Source organism: Hemibagrus wyckioides, linkage group LG21, assembly GCF_019097595.1.
Source record: "Hemibagrus wyckioides isolate EC202008001 linkage group LG21, SWU_Hwy_1.0, whole genome shotgun sequence".
NCBI classification, from domain to species: Eukaryota; Metazoa; Chordata; class Actinopteri; order Siluriformes; family Bagridae; genus Hemibagrus; species Hemibagrus wyckioides.
In genome coordinates this window covers 17,020,654-17,040,718 of record NC_080730.1, presented here as the reverse complement: position 1 = coordinate 17,040,718, position 20,065 = coordinate 17,020,654, and the positions used below count along the sequence as shown (strand labels likewise).

The window sequence follows — 20,065 nt, the reverse complement described above, 5'->3', positions numbered from 1 at the left end:
AAAGTGTTTATTATAAATCATCCTACTTTTAGAAACATAATATGTTGTGCAGAAAATTTCAACAATCAAATAGAGAACTGATTTGAAGTGTACAATCGTACAACAGAAATGAAATGCTGGTCAGTTGCATAAATACAGAGGATACAGTACATTGCATCGGGTCATATTTACATCATCAGCAGAGACATGATCGGTGTTCGCTCGTCTGCGGATTTATCAGCATTTGAACGCAACGTCCTCGAAGAATTTTAGTTGGCGCACCATGACGCCGTACGTTTTGTACTTCTCTTCCCCCATCTGCTGCTGGAGCAAAACCTGAGAGAGGAAAACACAATCAAGCAAACGTTTACTTTTCTAACTGTTCTAGGAATTAAGCCCCAATATTGAGATATATCTGCATGAAGGAAAACAGAAATAGTTATAAATAATTTTAGGAACAATCTAGCAAAAACAAAAAAACATTTGTTTTGATAAAGTACTTCAATCCAGGTGAAGCCCTAATAAAACAGAGAGTGTTTATTAGAATTTAGGAATTGAATAATCCTTAAATCCTCCTGAGATTCTCATGCAACATTGTCTCATAAGAGAGAGAAAAAAATAAAACGGGCAAGGCTATAAACAGATCCATTTCTTTTTCTTTCTTTCAAATTATTTTATACAATACAAAGTTTCCTTTTTTTCTTTTTCTTTTTTGTTCCATTTTAAATTAAAAAATAAATATTTCAATAATAAACAAAAAGAAAATACTGGTTCAATATCATAAATATTTAATAAGATAATTTTTTTTTTTCGGTTACTATTTTAAAAGAAGTAAACATGTTGACTGCTTTGTACAAAAGATCACATTTTCCTCATATAATGAAAAAAATACTAAATATTTACTAAAAATTCATGGCAATATTTAAAGGAAATATATTTTACTTCATTTGTTGTATCAGGTGTGTGTGAGCACTATGTTTCATCTAATCTTTTTAACCCTTGGTGATTTTTTTTTTTTTTTAGCAGGTGTATGAGCAGTTTCTGGTTCACACCAGATTTTCGTTGTTTGGGACGCTTCCATCTTGTATCTTAAAATTGGATTCAAATGATCTTTTCACACATGTAACAGCGTCTGACTTGCCTCTCGCTTGTCCTCGTCCTCCTCCTGCATGATGTCCAGGACTTTGTCCAGCAGTTTCACTCCGAGTCCTTTAACCACGTCTGTGCGCAAGTGCTCCACGGCTCTCCTGATCTTAGCCGGCCCGGAAGAGTCATCTGAGGATAGAGGGATTTGATCCATGAGCTACATACACGCTGAGATTTAAGCTTCCTAAAGATCAGAAAAACTGAATGACAGACGGAAAATTCGAGGTCTCTTTTGAAACTTGAGCTAAACCAACTTTGCAAACGGTGATTAGTTAGAAAGCATAACCAAACCTGAGCGGAAGTCACTGAGATGAAGGTCGCGCTCTTCCTCTCTGCTTTTCCCATGAAGCATCAGCGTGTCTCGGTACTTCCTGTTCAGTTTGAACTCAGGCAGCATGGTAGATTTGCACCGCGAGCTTTCCTGCTCACTTGTGCCGTCCATTCGTAACGTCTGCGTCATCATCTGGACCAGGTCCTGCATCTCGTTGGTTTCGCTTTTGCTGTGGAGCAAGAGCAGATTTGGAGCTTGAGTGATTCGACTGATATAGCTATTTAAATAAAGTTAAAGACTCCCCTCTCACCCCTCTCTGTAGTCTCCCTCGGAGCGCTCGGTGGAGCTGGTCGATGAGCTGCACTCCTCCTCATCCGACTGACGCCATGATGACTTTCTCTCCTGGTTCGGGACAGAGATTATGAAAGGATTCTGGAGCAAATTTTACTATTTACCCAATATCTTTTTACTGATTTCTAGAAATTTCCATTGTCCTAACTGTACATAGCAGCCATATGTAATTACAATGGAGCCAAAACAGCAAAAAAAAAAACAAACAAAAAAACAAGTAGCTTGTATTATGAGATTATAAGAAATAATTGTAAACTTCTCATCATAAAACAAAAAAGGAATTCACATTTTTGGTGAAAATGCAGTGGAAAGTGAAATTCGCAAAAACAAGAAGTCAGCATTGGTTAAACCTCCCACCTTTTGTGTTACAGCAGCTACGCTGGCAGGTCTTGGGCAGTCAGGCTGGTCCGTGTGCTTGACTTTTAATGAGGCAACGTCGCAGGATGCCCTTCTGACAGCTGGAGCTGCTTTGAATGAGACGAGAAACTTTAACGAGAGACCGTCCTGTGCAAAATAAACCCGAACCGTTATTCCCTTTTATCTGCACTCCTACGTGGTACACCTGCTGTCTTTCATCGTGAAGCACCTCAGAAAGCTGAAAGCGTTCTCTAGATTCATGAATTTATATCGTCGGTGTTGAAGGAAAACCTTTCATCTCGGTTTTAACAGGAGGATTGAACAGAGAGGTTAGAGTAAGTGAGGGAAAAGGCACCTCAGTGCACGCTGTTAGAGAAAAATATTCCAAGATGGGATTTTTTTTTTTTTTTTTTTAGATCAGTGTATAATTCTATTATAACCCAGCAGATTATCAACACTAACTATTTTTATTTATTCCCTATTACCTTTGTTTCTTTTTATACTTTAGTTAATGTATAGTATAATGTATATGTGTTCCCTATTAACTAGTTATCTGTTAATACTTTACTTCTCCACTGTATGAATCTCTGTTTTAGCTGCTACTTTACAACTGATACCATATAAGGACAAAGAAATTAATACAAACCTGTGATTTGCCTACTAACTACTGTCCGAGCTGCTGTTATAGAAAACTCATCAACATGCTGTGACCAATCAGAATTGAGAATTTAGCAGTTCTGTGGTTTCAGCTAAACTCACGAGACTGGTAAAAGACTGTGTGCAGTTATTTTAATTCAGTTTACAAATTGCTCCACTAGGTTTATATACCTGGTTCACTCTGGTTTTCTCGTGACTGCCTCAGCCGCCTCCTCTCTCGGGCTGATAGAAGCCGGTTCTGCAATTGAAACAGAGCAGACTAAGCAAAAAATCCGATTCCTATTCTCTTAACTCTCCTCAATCCATCTGACTGGTCACACTTTCTCCTTTTTCATCTCGAAGCGAGTCCTACCTGTGGTGCAGGCTCGTTTTGGGAGTGTGCAGCGTGTTTAACCATCTCAACCTCACTTCCTTCTATCCTTTTTATGCCTACAGATGGGGAATTTTCCAGGAGGGGAGGCAGAGGCCTGGAATTGGCTGCTTTAATCTAAAGAAGTGGAGAAAATAAGTTGAAAAAGAATCAGGAGCCATGAAAATGGAAACGGTTGTGGCATCACTTACTTTGCTCTCATTGTGGGCCACTTCTCTCTTTTTCTGTCTGCGCTGACGAGACATGGATGGCTCAGAGGAAGAGGAAGGAGGATGAAGAGGAGGCTTGGTGTTTTCTGAAGGAGCTGCAGAAGGCTCTGGGTTGTGAGGTTCCTGGTACACAAAAGGAATTTGCCACATGAATTTAAAGTATATATAGACTGTGCTAGAAAAGAATCAACATGCATTGGAATATATGTAGCAGTACAGGAAGTGATAAGAAGCAAGGAACTGAACTAGATGTACATAAATCAGCTTCTTGTATATAATCATTATTATCAACAGAGAAAGAATTATGGCTTAAGAATTAAGTCACTTTAAACATTTTTTAATCATTAAATATTGTAAATAAATGCCAAAATGAGTAGAATAGCATCTTGTTTCATGCAAGTGTAATTTTAACAGAAACAAAATAATAATAATATAATAATAATAATAGTAATATTAATAGTAGTAATAATAATAATAGCAATAATATTATAAAAATAAACAAATGAGACTTTGTAATAAAAAAAGGAAAACATTATGATTATGACAAAATATAAGATAAAAATATACATAATTTTGCCCTTCTACAAATTGTGCATTATGTTTTATTTCTTTTCTTTTCTTTTTCTGTAAATTGAATGAACATTTTCTTTTGTGGATCAAACCTCAGTGTTTCCACCGCTACCGAAATTTTGATAAAAATCCAATCCTTCATAGTCAATACTAATTATTAATAATAATAATAATAATAATAATAATTAATAATAACAATAATAATTCGACAACAAAACGATTGTTCTTATTTCATGAGGTGTTCCTTATTGTGCCTTGAAGAAAATATTTTTTTAAGTGTGATGTAAGTAACATTCAGTTTTCAGAAAATTAAACAAAATTTCTTCTTACCAGCACCTCCACTGGAATAAAGGGCTCAAGCAGCTTATCAGTGGATTCCAAACTAGTCTGAAACATAGTGAAGAAGGAAAAAAATAGAGTGTTAATGTTTTATTTTATATGTTTGGCTTTCATTTCACTAGAGTGTATAACATACCACTCGGTCTCCTGACTGATGCTCCGTCTCTGTTTTTTGCTTGTCTCTGACCTCTGTAGTGTCCCGCTTGTCAGTTTTTATGTCCTCCATCGCTGCCTGCTGCAGCAGCTTCATGGTGTCCTCCTCCATGTTAACATTCGGACCTCGACCGCCTTTTACAGGTTCGCTTCTTTCCGTGTGTTTTGGTGGTACCGCTCCACTCAAAACTATGGACCGTTCATCCTTTCCAATAAGGACACCCGCTACTTGTTTTCTGAGGTGTGGCTGAGGAACAGCAGTGTCCTCTTTCTTCTTCTCCTCTCTCTCTGTCCGTTTGGCTGTGGAAATTGCAGGTCGAGGAGGTTTCACTTTTTGGAGCTTGTCTCTCTGTTCCTGAGGTTGAATGTCGATGTCAATGTTGCTGATGGTCGCTATATTCTGACCCGTCGAGTTCAGAGCCCCCTGGCTCGGGGATTTTGGGGAGAGGGGTGGGGTTGGGAGAATATTGTCCTTTATGCCATTGTGATGTTTAGATTGAGAGGAGTGGTGTTCCTCGGACTGGAAAATAAAATACTTACTGGTTTTTCGATAAATTTGCTTTTAATAAGACATTATTAGCGCTTCAGCAGCCTTCAACCAGTATTAGTTCTTCAGCATATAATATACTGCCCCCATACCACTGAATTCTCAATTCTGATTGGTCAAAATGTATTAACTGTTATTCTGTAATAGCTGACAGTAGTGATAATATGAGCAGCTGATTCTGTAGTCATTTAAAAAAGAAAATATATACCATCATTGCTATGGTAAAGATTTCTATAAAGGAAGGAAGAAGGAGTCTCCAGTGTCACCATTTTCTCCAGTAACAGTCAGATTTAAAAAACACCTGAGACTGTGATTTTTTTTGGGACATATTTAGACATATTTTTCTTTTACCAACATCAAGAAAAATCAAAAGAACGAACATCTATAGCTTCTATAAAGTAACGTTACTGCAATGTGAACAGTAACTATGTTCATAGAAAAACATGACCGTGTGAATTTTCTTTAATAAGAAAAACAAAATTACAATTATTGATAAATTTCTGATGTGTAAGAAGAAGAAAAAAAACACACAGGATATGCTATTATAGGGAAATAGAGTGTTAACGTTAACTCCCTTTCACCTGAGGTCACGTTATTGAATATTTTCCTATCTGAGAGTTTTGGTCCTTAGTTCACTTTGCTATTTGACTGAAACCTTTGACTACTCCGCAGGTCTGAGCTATAATTTGTATCAGCTCGCTATCATTTGTAGCTAAACCAATAACTCTGGAGCGCATTTTACCTTTTTTCCTCCGCATTTCAGCTCAGAGTTAACACACTGTGACTCTTGTTTTTGAAGAACAGGCACCGCGGGTGTATCTCTGCTAGGCCTGTTGTTCGTCTTCTTTCGGGATCTGGAAGTTTTCCTGTTAAACAGCTATTTATAAGAAATAGACACACTCAAAATAGATTTCTAAAGCTAATTAATCTAATGAGCATATTTACTCTTTGGTTGCTTCTAAAAAGACAGCGATCTGCTGCTTGATGTAGGGCTGCCGTAGAATGTGCTTGACATCAGGTCTGTCGTCTGGCCTCTTACACAGCATTCGCTTGATCAGCTCTCCTAGCTGAGGATCGTATTTACTTGGCATCTGAGGCAACTGGGGAAGAAGAACAAGAAGCAGAGATGTATTGAGGTACAAAATGAAACTTGAAAGCATATTTATTAGTACCAGGGTTAATTACTGAACTTTCCCTGGAGAATAAAGGCAAAATACAGCCACAGGTTTATACATCGCCTACGTGGTTTGTTGTTACATCTCAGCACTTTTGCATTCTCAATCCTGATTGGTCAGAAAGTCTCAGCACTGGAACTTGAGGTTTTCTGACATAACATAAGAGTACCGTGTCAAGTTAAAATATTTTTCTCCATGCTTCAAGAGAGAGGCAGGTGGGGTCACAATCGTTTATAGCCGCTATGTTACTATGTAAGTATGTTACTGAAGTTACCTTTCCTTCTACGATGCGATACACCAGCGAGTTCATGTCTTTTGCATTGAAGGCGTGCTTCAGGGTCGCCATCTCATACACGCAGCAGCCCAGAGCCCAAACATCCGACTGCACAAAGAGAACTCACTTTAACTTTAATCGAAAAGGAAATGCCTTTCAATTAGCATTTGAACAACTTGTTTAGGTATTCTACATTGCTGGTTAAAAAATATAAGCTATTTTTCATTGCACAGTATGTGTTAATCATCATTTACTCTTCAGTAGTGTCAGATTCTAGCCACATCTCTGCCCTCTGGGTGGATATTTTTAGTTGATTTATCTATCCTGGCAATAAGCCACTGCTACACCACATATTATACCTGCTTCTTATCAGTGGTCCATTTCTTTTGATTGACAGGACAGAAGGAGGAATAAATAGGCTACAGCCAGTAACTGTGCACATATATGAGAGGTATGATGGTCATTTAGTGTATGTATTATAGGTGATACCTTGTAGTTGTACGGCTTGTTGGAGAAAAGCTCAGGGCTCATGTAGTACGGCGTTCCGATCAGGGTGCTGGCCATGTCGTTCTGATTCTCCAGAACCCGAGCGATGCCCAGATCACCCACTTTGATAATGTTGGTCTTGGTCAGGAAGATGTTCTGCGTTTTCAAATCTCTGTGCAGGATGTGTTTCTCGTGTAAATACTAATAAGACCAAGTAAAGAAACATAAAAAATAAAGTGATACCTGTTAATAGCTGAGGGGATCTGACTGTATAATGCATGGTGGAGTGTTCTCAAATCTGATTGGTCGGAAGTTGTTTGAACATGTTATCATTTCTATAGGTACAACTAACAAAGAGACTTGGTTTTCTGACACTCCATCTCAGAGGATTTAAAAAACAATCATTCAGTGATAAAGCTGTGACTTCTGGTTTTCCAAGACAGAGATTTTTATGTGCATTTAAAAAGCATAAAATTATGGATTATGGATTACCTGCAATGCCATGGCGATCTGGACGAACCACTCCACCACCTGTTTCTCAGGCAGCAGCTCCCCCTTCTGCTGCTTGAGCCTATGATACAAGTCTCCCCCCTCACAGAAACCCATAACTATGTAAAGCTGATAGTCTTCTCCTTCCCATGATTCCCGGTAAGTGACGATGTTTGGATGTTTGAGCTGTGAGAGAAGCTGCGCTTCTTGTTCAGCCGCCCGGCGCTCTCGCTTCGACGATGTTCTTAGGTTCAGCTTCTTGATGACGTACTGTGTGAGGGAAAAACGGCACATAAGATCACCACTATAAGTAACATAACATGATACTTAATACTGATACTCAGTCAGAGGCTGCAAATATCAGCGAAACACATACAAAGAAAGACATGGAGGATAGACTAAAGACATCTGCTGGAATCCTGTGGTGCATATACAATACACTGATCAAGCATAACATTATGACCACCTGCCTAATATTCTGTTGGTCCCCCTTCCACTGCCAAAATAGCCCTGTCCTTTCGAGGCACGGACTCCACTATATCCCTGAAGGTGTGCTGTGGTATCTTAACAGCAGATCCTTTAAGTCCTGTACGTTGCAAGGTGGGGCCTCCACACTTAAAGGACATTTTTGATAGACACTGACCACTGCAGACCCGGGAACACCCCACAAGAGCTGCAGTTTTGGAGATGCTCTGATCCAGTCGTCTAGCCATCACAATTTGGCTCTTCATCAAACTCGCTCAAATCCTTATGCTTGCCCATTCTTCCTGTTTCTAACACAACAACTTTGAGGACAAAATGTTCACTTGCTGCCTGATATATCCCACCCACTAACAGGTGCCATGATGAGGAGAACATCAGTGTTATTTACTTCACCTCTCACTGATCATAATGTTATACCTAATCGGTGTAGGTGCAGGAGAAGATCTAATATATAATAATAAAAGAAGTTCAGTACTAAAATGTAAGTTAGTTAGGGAGAAGAAGAAAAAAGATGTAGACAAACTTTCAGATCGTATTAACAGAGATGTGCATTACCAGAACTGAGTTACTGCTATACTTTGAATCATTATTGAATCAGAAATTGCCATAATTTTGTTTTTCAATTCTGATCCAGTGGTCAGCTGATTTTATGACATTATAGTGTACAAAGCTGACTCAAAAGAGATCTGGCACGTGCTGAAGTTTCAGCAGAAGCAAACAAACCTTCTGTCCTCCTGAAAAGCAAAGGGAATTCGTACATGAATTTAGATTACATCGAAATGATCCCTAGTATTTTAACTTGTCAGTATGTCTACTGCATGATAGACTTCCATCTGAGGTTCATCAGGCATGTGACACAGCCATGACAACACAAAGCATTTCTACCACACACACCACAGAGATGATTAGACTCGAGCTATCCGATCTCGTCTTACCTGTTTGCGGTCAGATTTGTGTTGCACCAGATTCACCTCCCCGTAACTCCCCTTCCCCACCACTCGGATAAAAACATAGCTCTCCATAATCCTCTAATCGGAGTGTTTACATAGCGAATCGATCGAATAAGTTGATGTTAAGTTTCCCTTGATGCACGAGCGAGTTTTACTGTCTATAGGTCAAACTTTGATTAATTTTTTTTTGGTCAGCGATGCTACAGGAAATTGTCAAGCCAGGCTTCTTCGTCACCAAGCAACGTAGCCACGTGAGCGTTAGAGATATAGGAGCAATCCGTCGGTGGGATTTGTTCGCAGCGCCCTCTTGAGACCAGGAGCAGGTTTACGTAACAAATCGTTCCATGCACTTACAATATATTGCCAAAAGTTTAGGGACACACCCCTCCAGATCATTGAATTCAAGTGTTCCAATCACTTCCATGGTCACAGGGGTATGAAAGCAAGCACCTAGGCATGCAGACTGCTTCTGCAAACGTTTGTGAAAGAATGGGTCGCTCTCAGGAGCTCAGTGCATTGAAGCATGGTACCGTGATAGGTTGCCACCTGTGCAATACGTCCATTCGTAAAGTTTCCTCGCTACTAAATATTCTACGTTCAACTGTTAGTGGTATTATAAAAAAGTGGAAGCAATTGGGAGCAACAGCAACTCAGCTACAAAGTGGTTGGCCACGTAAAATCACAGAGCGGGGTCAGCGCATGCTGAGGCGCACAAAGTCACCAACTTTCTTGCAAGAGTTAATAGACCTCCAAACTTCGTGTGGCCTTTAGATTAACTCAAAGAACAGTGTGTAGATAGCTTCAGTGGGTTTCCATGGCCAAGCAGCTGCAAAGCGTCGGATGCAGTGGTGTAAAGCACTGGACTCTAGAGCAGTGGAGACGTGTTCTCTGGAGTGACCAGTCGCACTTCTCTGTCTGGCAGTTGGATGAGACTGGGTTTGGCGGTTGCCAGGAGAAAGGTACTTGCCTGATTCTATTGTGTAAAGTTTGGTGGAGGGGGGGTTATGGTGTGGGGCTGTTTTTCAGAGGTTGGGCTTGGCCCCTTAGTTCCAGTAAAAGGAACTCTTAATGCTTCAGCATACCAGTAGATTTTGGTACAAATTCATGCGCCAGACTTTGTAGGAAAAGTTTGGGGATGACCCCTTCCTGTTCCAATATGACTGCACACCAGTGCACAAAGTATGGTCCATAAAGACATGGATGAGTAAGTTTGGTGTGGAGAAACTTGACTGGCCTGCATAGAGTCCTGATCTCAACCCGATAGAACACCTTTGGGATGACTTAGAGTGGAGACTGTGAGCCAGGCCTTCTCATCCAACATCAGTGCCTGACCTCACAAATGCGCTTCTAGAGGAATGGTCAAAAATTCCCATAACACACTCTTAAACCTTGTGGAAAGCCTTCCCAGAAGAGTTGAAGCTGTTATAGCTGCAAAGCTCGAGCCAACTCCATATTAAACCCTATGGATTAAGAATGGGATGTAATTAAAGTTCATGTGCATGTAAAGGCCCCCAAAACTCCCAAAACTTTTGCCAATATAGTGTAAATACATATGTATAAATGTTCATGGATACCTGACTATCACTCCTGTATGTGCTTTTTGTGTCTCTCCTACCATTCCCCTTTGGTTTATTATAACCTCCACTCTTCTGAGAAGGCTTTACACTAGATGTTGGAACGTGGCTGTAGGGATTTGTGTTCATTCAGCCACAGCAGCATTAGAGAAGTCTAGTCAGCATTTCAGGTAATCCTGAAGATGCTTAGTGAGGTGTTCATTCAAGTTCCTCCTCTCCAAGCTTGTTGACTAACTATGCAAACTATGTCTTCATTTAGCTTGCTTTGTGCACGTGGCAGCATCATGCTAAAAAAAGGTTTGAGCCTCTTAGTTCCAGTGAAGGGATGTTATAATGCTACAGCATATAGACAACTGTTTGCTTCAAACTTTGTGGCAAAAGTTTAGGAACTACATACGGGTGTGATTTAGTTCAATGGTAAAGCTGTTAAAGCTCGTTTTCACCACCAGGTGGCGCAATTTCTAAATAAATTGTACGTTTTACACCAGCGACATAAATAACATTCATAAAAAAGTCAGATAGCAATAAATGACTCCCAGTTTATTTGTTTGAGGTGAGATATGGCAACAATAAAGCCAGTAACCTAGATAAGATGGCCAGAATAAACAAGACGAACATAACAAACTCAATTACAATGATACAAAACCTGTTTTAAATGATTATTTTTCCATCACGGTTATCGTCAGCTGTTATCAAATATATTGCAATAGCACATAATACTTCTTAAGAAGCTTTCAAACATTTTTTTAAAAAAGGTTTTAAAATTGTCTTGTGTTAATAAATAGGTAATAGATAAAGCAAAGCTATAATAAATACTTACAGTTGTGTTTATTTTTACTGATACATCATCATCATCATTATTATTATTATTATTATTATTATTATTATGTTTTTTTTTTTCAAAGCGAGGGATGGCATTCAAAGCTATTTAAAAAACAGTTACAATTCATATTCTAGATTTGGAATAATAAAATAAAAGGACTCTTATTATTTCTTCTTCTTCTTCTCATTATTATTAGTATAATAATAATAATAATAATAATAATAATAATAATAATAATGTATTATTATTATTATTATTATTATTATTATTGCAATTCTATAATTTCTGTATTTTATCATTTTTATTTAAAACAAAAATAAAAGCAACAATTGACAAGTAATTTGGAAGAGCAGGCAAGGCTTATTAGTGCCAAGAGACAAGTTTAAAAAGCCGTGCGTGTCAGCCAATCACAATCGCTCCTTGATTTACCTGAGGATCTTTTTTGTGATTGGTTAACAGTTAATAAGCCACGCCTCACGGGCGCTCCTCCACGCCCCCCCTTTTTTTTAATCGAACGCTGTGACGTCAGCGGTGCGCTGCTTTTGGAGGGCTTGTGAGAGGAAGCTGAGCTGCACTGCACACATAGCGGGCCGGGCGCGTGCACGTCAGTCCAACTCATCTCATCAACGCCGTTCAGGTAGGAAGCAACTCTGCCCGGTACACACACACTAACACACACACTTTCACACTGGTGAAATCAAACGCAAATATGGAAGATAATCCTGGTCTGGTTACTTTGGATTGATTTATTGCGAGTTATTTTACATGCGGATCCTTCTGTAGAGGAAGAGAGACGCACGCGCCGTGTATGAATTAGACTTTTGCGGAAGACGTATCTGTCATTTTATTAACTTGTAAGCTGTTCATGAAGTCAGATCATGTTTGCGGTGCTTTATAGAAACGATCATGCTTCATAACGCGTTCTGTCGCGCTTAGAGCCCGTGCACGCGTTTATCTCTCCATTTGTGCGCTCATATGAAATGCATGGAGATTCAGATGAGTACCAGGGATTAAGGATGTAGGCTGATCCAATTCTAAACTGCCGTTCAAGCAAAGAAACACAGCTACAACGCAATCAAGAAGAAACATTTATGAACGCACTAAAGGAAGTGTTTAATCATAACGTAGTCTAGTCGGTTTGGTAAACAAAAGGCATGACTTAAATCGAGCAACATAATGGCATATGTTAACTTTGACAGCAGGAAAGCTGGTGGAACCTTCTGAAAAGGAAACTGGAAGCATTCAGGAGTTTCCTTAAACTTTCCAGCTCCATAAAAGGTCAAATAAATGCAAGCCAGTGCTTCTGGAAGGAAGAACGGTAAATATTTGGGTTCACGATTCAAGATTTGTGGAAGAGATGATGTCCAGTTTTCTGTCTGTTTGTCTCTCGTCTCTCTCCACAGACATTTTTTTTCTATATCAATGTATCTTGTTCTTTTAAAGACACCATCCCGCTTCTAAGTTCTGCATTTTTGCATTTTTATCTTCAGCTGTCACTCACAGGTCTGTCACAAATGCTTGTGACTGGTCTCACATGAGCTCCAGCTGTTATCAGTTGCTGTATAGTCTGGCCTGGCATGCATAACATTCGAGTCATGTGACAACAGTATGTAAGAGGACGCAGTAAACAGGCATGTCTCATTGTTGATTTCAGCAACGCAATCAAGGAAGTGCATTTTTTTTTTTTTTTTTTGCTCAGTAGGATAATTGACATAACAGAAGCTGGATTTCCTTTTCTGCCTAGTTGTTATAAACCATCTCTCATCTAGGCATACTTTCAATCTTGCTTTAATGCAAAGTGTGTTGCAAATTTCACACGAGCGGGAAGAGATTGTTATCATATACAAAAGTCATAAAAGTTGGACTGTCATGTTGTGGCAGTCATTTGGCTACACTTTGGGTTATCTCCATGTCATTAGCGCCACAAATGTGTCTTCTTTTCGTGCACTTCGGACCTGGAAGGGGAAGCTGGGGAAAATGCTGGTGGGGAAATACACACCCACACACACACACACACACACACATATATATATATATATATATATATATATATATATATATATGTATATGTATATATGTATATGTACATCACTTTCCCATGTTGTGTATATAATATGGAGGAAATGATGCACTGTTAATGAGTGTGTGGTGTGTTTATGAGGCTGTTAATAAACAATAGTCTGGTTACAGTTCAAGGAAATGGTTGTGAAATATGGACAGAATAACAAACTCAATTTACATAACCCATGGGAAATGTCAGCATATTTCACCAAGGTGGTGAGGTATCTGGATGAACATGGAGAAGCTAGACAGTTATTACTGCTGGGTCGTGTATGGTAGAAGAAGAAAGGGCACGAGACATTGAATGACAATTGCATCTGGTAGCAGTAACTTTCACTTCACGATAACTTTATCTAAGTGAACTCTGACATGGGAGTGATAATGAGTCAGAAGTATTCCCTGGTCTTTTTGGTCAGTAAAAAAATAGAGTAGTTAAGTTATGGCCATGGCAGACTTCGCACACAGCTGGGGGTGGGGGTGGGCTGGTGGTGAATGTGGGGGGGCTTGGGTTTGGGAATAAATACCCTCTCGGGGTTTTGTGGCAACATTTTTTAACGCCTGTTAGAATTTTCTTGTTAGCACCACAGCATGTTAGCATCTCTGCATAATGACCTGGGTGTAATCACTGAAATATACTTATAACTTTAAAATGGACCCAACTTGGACTTCAATAGCGTTCCACCTTTGGTTAAAAAAAAAAAAAAAAAAAAAAAGAGCGAGAGATATTTATACACCCAGGTTTGAGGTGTGATTTTTGTGTCTCTTGTGTCTTTCGAGCAGCCATGGGACACCAGTGAGTATTTTCTCTTTCTGATGAGCTCCAACTATTCTGAATGCTGCATGCTGGGTACGACTTTCCCCATTTGTCCGAATTATAGGGTGGTTAACTGCTGCTCAATTCCACTCAATCTCTCCTTCTATATCCTCAGTTCACACTGATTGGTGAACATCTGAACCCTTATGACCTTTCACCCTGCATGCATACACTTTTGTTTCTAAAAATAAATCTGATGTGAGCCATGCCAAAGTATTTTGACCTGTCTACATGTTTTTGAGTGTCTCAGAAATGAATGTCTATGTGCCTGTTAAAGGATCTGGTTGATGCATCCATCTCAGTTTAGCTCGAAAACATCAAAAGGAGCGTTTGTAATTTTGGAAAGAAACGACTCGGATGACAGCGTTTATCTTTGGCATCATCTTGCATGTTTAGGTGTGATCTAAATTTGATCATGTGTCACATTCTTCGCTGTCTTTGGCTGTTAAAAACGAGCGTCTTTGGCTTGCCAACATTCCAGAAAGAAGAAAGTTTCAAGGAAGTTTATTTCCTTTAATCAGGTTTGGTGAGTTTGTGAGTTGTTTGTGGTGTGAAAAGACAAATCATTTCATGATTCTATGGAAATGAACTTCCAACTTCTCTGGAATAGAAAGCATGGCATTTTTGCTTTTTCCCCTATTTCCATTGCTGTCTGTATATCAATATATTATCAGTGAAACAGTAATCCATTGAACCCAATTCCTTAAACTTTTGGTGGAACACTGCCCTAATGGAAAAAGCAATTACGATGAACTAATTTTTAGTCGTTACTGAAGTGGCGCATAAAAAATCAGCCTTTATTGAGTCTTTCATATTGTGTCAATAATGACAGAGGGATTATAAACCTCTGAGATCAGGCCACACACATTAATGTTCACTGTGTACCAGTTTAGCAAGATGAGTTACATACTTTTAGACAAGTTGTCAGGACTTTGTGATGGATTTTACCCTGCAGACTAAACATTATTCGCTATCATTCACTATGTCTTGCCTTTAACTAAGTAAATTATAAAGGTCTAGAAAGACATTACTCGATAAATTATGCCTTTCCGTTGCACCACTGCGCGCTTTTAGGGAAGTGAAACTTCACATCATGCGGTCAGCCGAGACTCAGAAGCAGTGAGGCTTACTTGTGAACTTCAGCCTCTTCAGTCTGTTACTTCCTGGCCTACAATTGTTTATCATCCGTGAAAAAAAGTCTATTTTACTTTTAAGTTCTGCACAACGACACCACTTTTCAACCTAGTGAAGACCCAGAAGCTAAGTGGCAATGAATGCAATGAACTTCCAGTTTGAGTTAATAGTATTTAACAGGATCTTATCCATTCAGCAGTAATCACTTGTCATATATTGCGATGCAAATTGTGTTTAATATCGCGTTAGATGTAGCAGGAAATGCCTGGAAAAGTGACTACTACTTTAATTAAACATCTGAAGGCCATTATTACATTTATCCTAAGCACGTCATCGTGAACAGAAAAGAAATGGCGTCAGTCATTATGTCCTTGCACATCATTTTAACAACTTCTGCAGACGTCCATTTGCAAAACTCTGTACCTGGTTTGAGTTTTGTATCAACAAGCATAGAAAAAAAAAAAGTTAGGATTTGTGCTTCCCTGAATTATTTGGAACAGTGCTTGGACCTCTGAGACAAAGTAAGAACTAATTTCCTCAAAGATTTCCGAATGTAGATGAAGGCCATTTTAATCCACAGAGTATCCTGTGAGCATTTATTTGCAAATGTGCAGGTAGACGTAAATACTCTGTCAGTATCTTGAAATAATGAAATGATGTGACCAGAAGTGTTTAACATCTTCGACATGACCCTTGCTTCCATTTTAAGTTCACGAGAAGAGTCTCCTGTAAGATAAAAAAAGAAGGCACCACTTTGCCATGTTGACAAAAGAGAAGATAGCGTGCTGTCACGAAATGAAGACTGTTACAAATTCCTTTGCATCTCCACAATAGTGTCTTTCAGAGAAGCGATCGAAGCCATGCAAGACTTTGATAGATCATCATTAATTGTAGATCACCGTTAATTGTAGATCATCGTTAACTGGAGAAGCAGACTTTGGCACATCTCCCACGGCATCTATCTCCAGAGTCCTGGAAAGCAGGCTGTTATTAAGCTGGTTATTTTGGTCCGAGAAGCCCTCCCATTATTGCCTCTGAAAGGCTGTGTGTGTGCATGATGACTGATGCGCCCACTATTTGTGCCATCGCAATGCCCTAAAAATAGGCACAATGCGCATATTCCACACAACAACAACTCCGCCCCGTGTATTAGGGATTCGACGGAAAATATAATCACTTGTACAGGATTTTTCTATAAGGCATTAGTGATTTCATTAGATTTGGTGTCTATGGGAGGTCAGGGAGTAAGAATAAGTTTCCCAGTTTCACCAACACCAACATGTACGTTCTTGATATGCGAATAGTCTCTGAGCATGCAGTCAGATCATTTTTATATCTGTAACATTTTTTTGTGAGAGTCTCTCTGATCCTGGAGTTAATGCATTTTTTATATGGATGATGAACTCATAGGGAAGCTCTTGTGGGGAAAGTGTGTGGAGGCGAGACTATCGCAAAGAGGAGCTCAGTCATTCAACTCATTGATCGTCTGCTCATTGATCCTAACTGTATAATGGAATGGCCCATATATTCCATCTCTGCAGATATTTTGATAGCAAACTTGAGGTCGAGTTATCAGAACACTGGCTAGTAGTTGAAATAAGGGTGGCGGATACAGTTCTCCAGAAGAATATCTGCTAATGAGGTTTCTCATGAAGTCCATTTGAAGCGGACGTAACTACTCTCAAGAATCCCTGCACAGTCGACGGTTGTCTAACACACAAAATAAATTAAGATTGGCAAATCCTGGGTTACTGTTGAACTGTGAAGCATTTGATTACCTGAAAACGATAAGCCTCAGTGAACCATTTGCATATCGTGTATCAGAACCTTTTAGGGAAAACACAGGCCGATATTTAAAAGGAAGATCTTGCATTAGCGCAATTTATCAGCTCTGTGATCAGGATAGAGTTTGGGAAGTTTCTGTGATCAGGATAGAGTTTAAGCCTTTTTTTTTGGTTCAGATCATTGAATAGCTCAATACAATCTTAAATTAATAAAAGACGAGTGCAAATTAAGATTAAACTAAGATTGAAATAAAACCCAAAACCCAGCTGTAACCTTGGCCTCATTATTGGCTACAGGATTTTCTCATGTGTCAATTAGAATTCTTACAAATAGAACATTCTGGATCTTAAAAATGAAATGTAAAAGCTGAAAGTGGACAGAACACAAACGTTCAAATTCCTTTTACACTCTTCAGTGAGAACGCAGCACAAGCAGCGTTCGCAAGCCAACCACAGACGTAGTGACTGACATTAATAACCTGAGAAATATTTTAGAAACACTTCTAGTGCATTACAATAATTCTTAAGAAGCCCAGATCATTGCTTTGTGTTTTGACTTGACCTAATTAAATAATTTTTACAAAATGAATGTTGGTATTGAATTAAAAAATGTGAATGGAATCCATTGACATTCTTAATATTGTTTGGAACATGTCTCATATTTGATTGAGTGAGTGAGTGATTGATTTTTCCTTAAAAAATGAATTCAGGTAAATATAACAATGAAATTTACGTTTTTTTTTTTTCCTTTAATGGTCATAAGTAATAGTGGTCAATACTCATAAAGTTAATATTGTCATAGGATTGCCTGATCCCCTTTTTACAAATAAATGTTAGAATCTTGTTCTATTTTTGAGACGAATTTCAATTTAAAATGAATACAAAGGTTAGATCAGCTTACATTTGGCGGATGTGTTTATCCATGCTTAAGAGCCCAACAAGGCCTCTCCAGCTGTCCTGTGATTTGAATTTACTTTCCCAACCTTAAGCACTAGGCTAAGCCAAAAAAGAAACATATTCCTAATATAAACCCCTGTCTAGTGTGCCCTTCAACCCATATGCTAGCACCATAAAAATGGACATTGCCCAGATTCTGCAATCTGAATGACCCAAAGTACCTTTTTACAAGATAAGTTGTGTTACTTGAGACTTGGGAGTCAAAATGCACTTTAGCTGTAAACTTTCACCTCTTTCATCTCACCCTTGATCTGCAGTCCCTCATGCACATTGTGGAATAATGTGATTTACACCTTCCCAACCCCCCCAATCCCTCACAAGGTTACAGTTTACCAAAAAACATGGATTATAATAGCCGTAATCATTCATTTAAGTTAATAAGACAATAATGCAGGTTTACTTATTACCACTAAACCTAATCTGTATGACTGAACTCTGCTATCTATCTCGCAGCTTCACGATATTTGATCGTAACAAGATGCCCCTGGGTGAAGATGGACACTTGTGGAAGAAAAAGACATCCGACATCAAGGAGATCTACGACTTCAAGGAGGTTCTGGGGACGTAAGTCTTCTCACTGTTATTGCGCTCTTATTAAGTTGTAGACGTTGTAATGTAAGTGGATGGGGCTTTCCACATGACACACTTCATATCACACTTTGAGTGTAAACTTACAGCTTGTGGCCAGTATTGTAATGAGAGTTTACTAGCACTTTAAAAAAAAAAACCCCGCTACTGTGGGACATAATTTAATTAATTTGTACATACAAATCCTGTTATGAAATTTAACCATGGACTTTTGGTGCAAAAGATGGCCAGCATTCATTTTAATACATGATTACACCATAATGACCATAATATTTCTTTCATAGATATACAATTTGTCATTATAAATAAATCTGCGGTAAAATGCTGGTCAAGAGTGTGACCGTCACAGCAAACTAGAGCGTTAAATCAGTGGCTATGTGAAAGTTAAATGTTATAAATCTATGCTGCCCATTTTTTATGAGATTATTTACCTTAATGACTCCTCTACTGTGATATTTTCCTCATTTCTGAAGTCGAAAATTTTTGACAGTGTGTTCTGACATTCATGTTTTCAATACAGCAGCACCCATGCTAAGAATGATTAGTGTAATTTTAGACACAGACTTTTTTTTTTTGGGTAATTTACCAACGCATCTGAGGAAAATGTTGACATTCCCGATATTTTTGTCTCGTTTCCAGCATCGTTCTGCCATTCCTTTGTTTGTATAAAGAAGTGCTAGTTAGTTAAATTGAGCCTCAGTCATTAGCTAGCATTTGCTTGGCCAGTTGCTTAGCAACAGTGTTCTCATAACTTAAACCACATGAACTGTGAGCTTATTGTGTGTTGCTTTCTCAGGTGAAAAGCACAAAATGTATAGTTACTTTACAGCACCAAAGTAAAGTCATAGATATCATAAAGTACCAGAGAGAAAGATATTATCAAAGCCATAATTCCTTGGCTATAATCCGTTTTCTCAGCCCTTTTGATGCAGCACAGACGTATTATTAATTGACATTTAGTGACAAGTAATGAGTCTATTGATTTATTTTTTGTGCTTTACTGCCTTCACTGTTTCCTCATTTGCCTTGCTCAACACATTTTGTGTTAAAATGTTACCCAATCATACCAGGCTTGGCTGAACATGTTTGCTTTCAGTTTGTACGTTTGTTTAGTCATTGCTGAGGTTAAAACTGTTAAAAAAAAACAAAAAAACAAAAAAAAAAACAAGAACTTTTTAATTGTAATATGCGACATGCAGACAAATGAGGAGAAGAGCAGTCGAACCCACTTCTTATTAAAAACACACCAACGGTCTAAGCATCGGTAGAGGAACTACCAGGCCCTGAGATCATTTAGGAGTTTGTAATTGCTTTCAGTTTAATGGCAGCCATATGTGGCCAGGCTTTGGTAACTCCTCGTGAAAAGTAAGCTGACCTCTGTGAGGAATTTCTAGCTCTAGTATTCCCAAGCCGGAATTCCCAGAACAGAGGAGCCCCTCTCGTGCAGTTTTCAGGCAGTAATTTTGAGGCATGCTCTGCTGGAAGGTCCTGGGAGAGAGCAAGCTAAAGGGTTGTCTAAAATAA

At 38.8% G+C, this 20,065-nt stretch overlaps 2 protein-coding genes across 4 annotated transcripts in view; one reads left to right on the top strand and one right to left on the bottom strand.

Moving 5' to 3' along the window:
• Window position 1: 1 nt before the first annotated feature.
• On the bottom strand, window positions 2-9,052 carry nek4 (NIMA-related kinase 4). 2 transcript variants are annotated; one of them, XM_058373702.1, is made up of 16 exons: window positions 8,792-9,052; window positions 7,377-7,643; window positions 6,888-7,085; window positions 6,399-6,506; window positions 5,895-6,049; window positions 5,692-5,815; window positions 4,386-4,922; window positions 4,241-4,297; window positions 3,323-3,463; window positions 3,114-3,248; window positions 2,933-2,999; window positions 2,105-2,214; window positions 1,707-1,798; window positions 1,417-1,625; window positions 1,121-1,254; window positions 2-315 (listed from the first exon to the last, which is right to left on the bottom strand). In XM_058373702.1, the coding sequence occupies exons 1-16, from the start codon at window positions 8,876-8,878 to the stop codon at window positions 217-219; spliced, it is 2,520 nt and encodes an 839-aa protein (XP_058229685.1). In that variant the 5' UTR covers window positions 8,879-9,052; the 3' UTR covers window positions 2-216. The 2 variants fall into 2 exon arrangements, with proteins under 2 accessions (XP_058229685.1, XP_058229686.1); XM_058373703.1 differs by having other exon boundaries at window positions 2,105-2,211.
• A 2,674-nt stretch (window positions 9,053-11,726) lies between these two features.
• The window catches only part of camk1b (calcium/calmodulin-dependent protein kinase Ib), a 35,626-nt gene continuing 27,287 nt past the window's right edge, over window positions 11,727-20,065 (top strand). The window contains exons 1-3 of one of the 2 annotated variants that reach the window (XM_058373685.1): window positions 11,746-11,840; window positions 14,045-14,057; window positions 18,407-18,517. In XM_058373685.1, coding sequence (XP_058229668.1) covers window positions 14,047-14,057; window positions 18,407-18,517 — 122 coding nt within the window. In that variant the 5' untranslated portion in view covers window positions 11,746-11,840; window positions 14,045-14,046. Of the gene's footprint in view, window positions 11,841-14,044; window positions 14,058-18,406; window positions 18,518-20,065 lie in introns of both variants that reach the window. The other variant, XM_058373684.1, reaches the window with a different exon arrangement.

Excerpts from the sequence above, each read along its gene's own strand:
- nek4 (XM_058373702.1), bottom strand. The coding sequence starts at position 8,878 with ATGGAGAGCTATGTTTTTATCCGAGTGGTGGGGAAGGGGAGTTACGGG. Across the intron at positions 3,249-3,322 it reads TGGCCCACAATGAGAGCAAA|ATTAAAGCAGCCAATTCCAG; the intron begins GTAAGTGATGCC and ends CCACTTCTTTAG. Across the intron at positions 1,626-1,706 it reads GAGGGAGACTACAGAGAGGG|CAAAAGCGAAACCAACGAGA; the intron begins GTGAGAGGGGAG and ends CTTGCTCCACAG.